The 4,262-nt window shown below is 64.5% G+C and overlaps 2 protein-coding genes across 2 annotated transcripts; one reads left to right on the plus strand and one right to left on the minus strand.

The window, feature by feature from the left end:
* Positions 1-1,157: 1,157 nt before the first annotated feature.
* On the minus strand, positions 1,158-1,445 carry MNEG_13286 (hypothetical protein; the record flags this gene model as incomplete). Its single annotated transcript, XM_014038241.1, has 1 exon — positions 1,158-1,445. The coding sequence occupies one exon, from the start codon at positions 1,443-1,445 to the stop codon at positions 1,158-1,160; it is 288 nt and encodes a 95-aa protein (XP_013893695.1).
* Positions 1,446-2,543: 1,098 nt separating this feature from the next.
* On the plus strand, positions 2,544-3,652 carry MNEG_13287 (hypothetical protein; the record flags this gene model as incomplete). The annotated part of the gene is made up of 4 exons (XM_014038242.1): positions 2,544-2,582; positions 2,677-2,727; positions 2,926-3,076; positions 3,288-3,652. The coding sequence occupies 4 exons, from the start codon at positions 2,544-2,546 to the stop codon at positions 3,650-3,652; spliced, it is 606 nt and encodes a 201-aa protein (XP_013893696.1).
* Between the last annotated feature and the right edge of the window lie 610 nt (positions 3,653-4,262).

A 4,262-nucleotide genomic window follows, 5' to 3' on the forward strand; every position in this document is an offset into this window, starting at 1 on the left:
GGTGAAGGCCTGGGTGGGTGGGTGGGGTGGGGGTCGGGTTGGGGTGGTGGAAGAGGTTTCGGGATCTAGGCTGATGATGATGTGAAGGGGCTCGCTGTGTGGGAAGAATGACGGGGCTTTGTGCATGTGGGTGATGAGATGGTGTGGGCACGTTGAAACATCAACAAGAGCCGCTCACCCATGGGCCCAGGCACGTGCACAGGCACGTGCATGCTCGCGAATAAGTCTGTGTGTACATACACACACGCGCACACACACACACACACACACACACACACACACACACACATACCGTACACACACAAACATGTGTGTGTTGCACGCCGGCAGCGCGCGCCGCCCACCTTGAGCATCTGGATGAATGACACTGTGAGGTACAGGTAAACCGCGTTGCCGCTCCACAGCGTGGCGGCCATGAACAGGCCCACCGGCAGCATGTTGCTGCAGAAGAAACGAAGAGAGATCTGCGCGGCGGATGTTGCAGGTGCCACGCACGCGTCAGGGGTGACCTGAGAGCTGGCCGGTGCAGCAGTCACACGCACGTGGATACAGTTTGTGGCGTCAATGACATCCTGGATGCACAGTTTCTGCCCGCTGGCTGCAAATGCATGACGACCCCGTTGCTGCGCCGCGCCACGCATGGGGCCCCATCAGTGCAAAGCGCCGAACAGGCCCCGCGCGCCCTCACCTGGGTGTTTGCCTCCGCAATCTTAAACACGCGACAGATAAGGAATGACAAGAAACCGCTCGCAACCATGCCCATGCTGCTGACTGTCATGGGGTAACTGCCAGGGGGGGGGGTGTGTGGCAGTGAGGGCATGGGGAGGGTGGGTCCAGGAGAGAGCGATTTATGCGGGGCGCTTGGGGGTGGTGGACGGACAAACTGCTGCCGTTGGGAGCCAGTATGACTGCGGCCCCATGCCTACTGGCAGCCGGGGCACTAGCGGCAGCAGCTGCTGCGGCTGCTGCAACCGCCAGGGCCGCAGTGCCAGCCGCGCCTCTGCCGGGTGCGTCGCAGCCGCGCACGCGTGCACGCCAAACAAAGGCTTGGCGCCGGAAAGTGTGCGCGCGGCATCCCCAGCCCTACTGCTCCCGCTACGTCCCTGCGGCGTCAGCTTTTCAAATCACTGACAGATCTGGAGAGTCCGGCTCCGCACTCACGGAAATTTCAGGTCCTTCAGGATGTGTTTATTCAAAAGGATGAGCAGGCTGCTGAAGAACATCCAGGCGGACGCCACCGCCGCCGCCAGCACCACGCGCGCCGTGCCGTTGCGCACCCCCAGGAGCCTGCCAATCCGTGAGGCCGCGCCCGGGCGCTTGAACGGGCCGGCGGGCGCGGGTGCGTGTGGGTTGAACGGCTGCGCAGGGGCGCCCCGCTGCTGCAGCAGCGGCGACTTGGAGCCGCTTTCCAAATCGTCCTCCCGATCGTCGTCCTTCTGCCCCATGTTGTGTTATAATCTCTGCTGCTCGCGGCGGCGGCACGGGCGGCGGTGCTGCCCCGCGCCTTGCAGCGCGCTCGTGTCAACCTGCCACCGCCGCCGCTGCAGCCCGAGCTGCTGCTGCGCACGGCTGGCACTGGTGGTGGGGCGGCCCCTGAGGCCAGCGTGCTTCTCGATGGATTTCAGGTGACACTCTTTCGACTTTTATGGTTTTAATTCATCAGATAGGGGAGGACGCTGACGAATTCTTTCTCAAGGCGAGTTGCACGGGTGATACGCATGGCATGTCGAATGATGACCTGAAGGAAAATCTATGCTGCGCGAAAGTGGAGGCTGCTGCCGCGTGCAGGACCGAGCCGAGGCTGGGGGCGCCGCCGCTGGAGAGCTGCTGAACGTGCAACACCCCGTCAGCACCCACGCCGCATGGGCTCTGCTAGACTTCTGCACGCGGGCCATTTGGTCATGGCAATGGTTGGACATGCCGATCTCAGCGGTGGCACTAGCCATGTGCGATAGCTCGCAGGGTGCGAGCAAGTCGGTTGTAACCGCTCGCACACCTCCCTTCGGTTCGGCTCATGTCCCTCACCCTGTGTGTGCCTCCACGTTGCTGCAACGGGTCAAACTTTGTGATGATCCAGCTTGATGTTCTTGCACGTCGCTTCCAAAACAACCTTGGCTCACAACTGGTACGGATAGATGCAGGTGCTCGTGCCATGCGACGGCTAGGTAGGGCGCACCTTGCAGCTGCCACAGCAGGGCACATCTGCCCCGTTGGGACTGCTGCTGCTGCTGCTGCTGCTGCTGCTGCTGCTGCTGCTGCTGCTGTGCACTCATGTTCAGAGCAGTAAATCACATTCCCATACGCACACCCATGCCGCGCTGCAACACCGGCCCCCTGCATGCGTTCCTGCGAGTTTTGAACGGCGCCCACACCCCCTGGCCGCCTGGTGCAGACTGTGCGAGTTTTCTTTGGGGTGCAGACGACACGATGGATGATACCAAAAATTCTATAGCGTACAATTTGTTGTCTTGCACTCGCTTCCCTGACACGTTCAGCAGGCGACGCACCTGAAACATGACGACTCAAACGATCTGGCGGGCAGGATGAGCTTTGCGAGCGTGAACGCGGCCAAGGCGTCCAAGGTATGGAGAATATCTTGCCTTTTTATTGGAGAGCACGTCAAGAGGCCCCTCTTGTGGGCGGTGACCTGGATCACCCTCTACAAAACTTTCGCAGGACGCACTCAGGGCACATGGGGAGACGGCAGAGGCACTGGAGGCGCGCCTGGTGTGTTACATACCCATCATATAATGCGAGAGCGCCCGGACGCATGGCAGCGCACGCGTTCGTGTAAAACCTGCGCCGATCGATCCCTGGTGCAGGTGGATGGACGCTCGAGCGGCAGCCGTGTATGGCCAGCGATGCCTGCAGCAGGGAGGGCCAATTTTCCAAACGCAAGCACGCTGCGCCACACGTGCTTTTTAGGTCGGTGCATACGAGTCGGCCATTCGGGGCGTCGCCGCGGGACACCGCGACGCAGCCCGGGAGCGGCTGCAAGTGCTGCTGCGGGAGCCGCTGCTGCAGCAACAGCAGCGAGAGGACGCCGGCCAGGACACATTCGATGGGAATGGAAAAGGTGAGCTGCCGGCAGTTGATCAATTACATTTCCGAAGACCCCATGGAGCCATGCCATGCGCATTGGCGTCGACTGCAGCGGACAGTGGCGACCGCCAAACTCGTCAACGAACGCAGAACCCCGCTGCTTGCATGCATGATGCGTCGCCTGCGGCGCCGCCACGGCGCCACGCCCCACGCGCACCGCCCCCCAACCCGCCCACTCCCCTCAGGCCCCGCCGCGGCCGCCGCCGCCGCGGGCCGCCGGCGGCGCTTCGGGCGCCTGCGCTTCCTCGCCCTGCGCAACCTCGCGCCGCTGCTGGGTGACAGCTGGGAAGGGCTCGAGGCGGCCTGCGCGGCGGCGCAGGCGGACCCCAGCGACTGCGAGCTGTGGGGCAGCATCGCCGCCCTGGCCGCGCGCCTGGGGGACCTCGCGCTCTCGCGCCACGCGACCGAGCGCGCGCTCGCGCTGCGGCCGCGCGCGGCGCCGCCGGCAGAGCGGCTGGTGCTGCTGCTGGGGGCGGCGGGCGACTGGCGGGGCGCGGTGCGGGCGCTGCTGCTGCTGGGGCGGGCGGACGGCGCGCACCCCTGGTGGTGAGTTTTCGTGCGCCTTGGGTGCTAAAGTGGCTGCGGGGAGAACATTGAACCGTCTTGGCGCTGGGTTGGGAATGCCTGCACAGGCGCAAGCCTGGGTGACCCGCACAATGCCAAGGGTCCCACTGCGAACGACCAGCTGCGTGTAGTGTGCTGCTGCACGCATTCCCTGCGCAAGGGCCCAAGCTAACGGATTTGTTCATTGCAGGCTTCGGCACCAGCAGCGGCAGCAGCAGCAGCAGCAGCAGCAGCAGCAGCAGCAACAGCAACAGCAGCAGCGTGAGGGACAGGAACAGCGGGACCTGAGAAGCCACCCGTCCTCTGGCCCCAGCGCCAAGCCGCCCCACAGCAATCCCAGGCCTTGGCCGGGGCCCCTCAGCACTGCGGAGGCTCAAGCCTGGGTGGAGGCCTGCATAGGGCCCGACTGCACCGAGCAGTGCGAGCAGCTGCGGCGGCGCGCGGCGCGGCACGCACGGCGCGGCTTGGAAGGGCTAAGGCCAGACGGTGGTGTCGGTCCGGCGCAGGTGGTCGTGCTGCGGCCCACAAATCTGTCGCAGCTAGCAGACTGGACAGCCCAACAGCTGCGCCTGCGGGCTGGCGGCACAGCAGGCGCG

This window comes from Monoraphidium neglectum (assembly GCF_000611645.1).
Source record: "Monoraphidium neglectum strain SAG 48.87 unplaced genomic scaffold scaffold03735, whole genome shotgun sequence".
In the NCBI taxonomy this organism is placed as follows: domain Eukaryota; kingdom Viridiplantae; phylum Chlorophyta; class Chlorophyceae; order Sphaeropleales; family Selenastraceae; genus Monoraphidium; species Monoraphidium neglectum.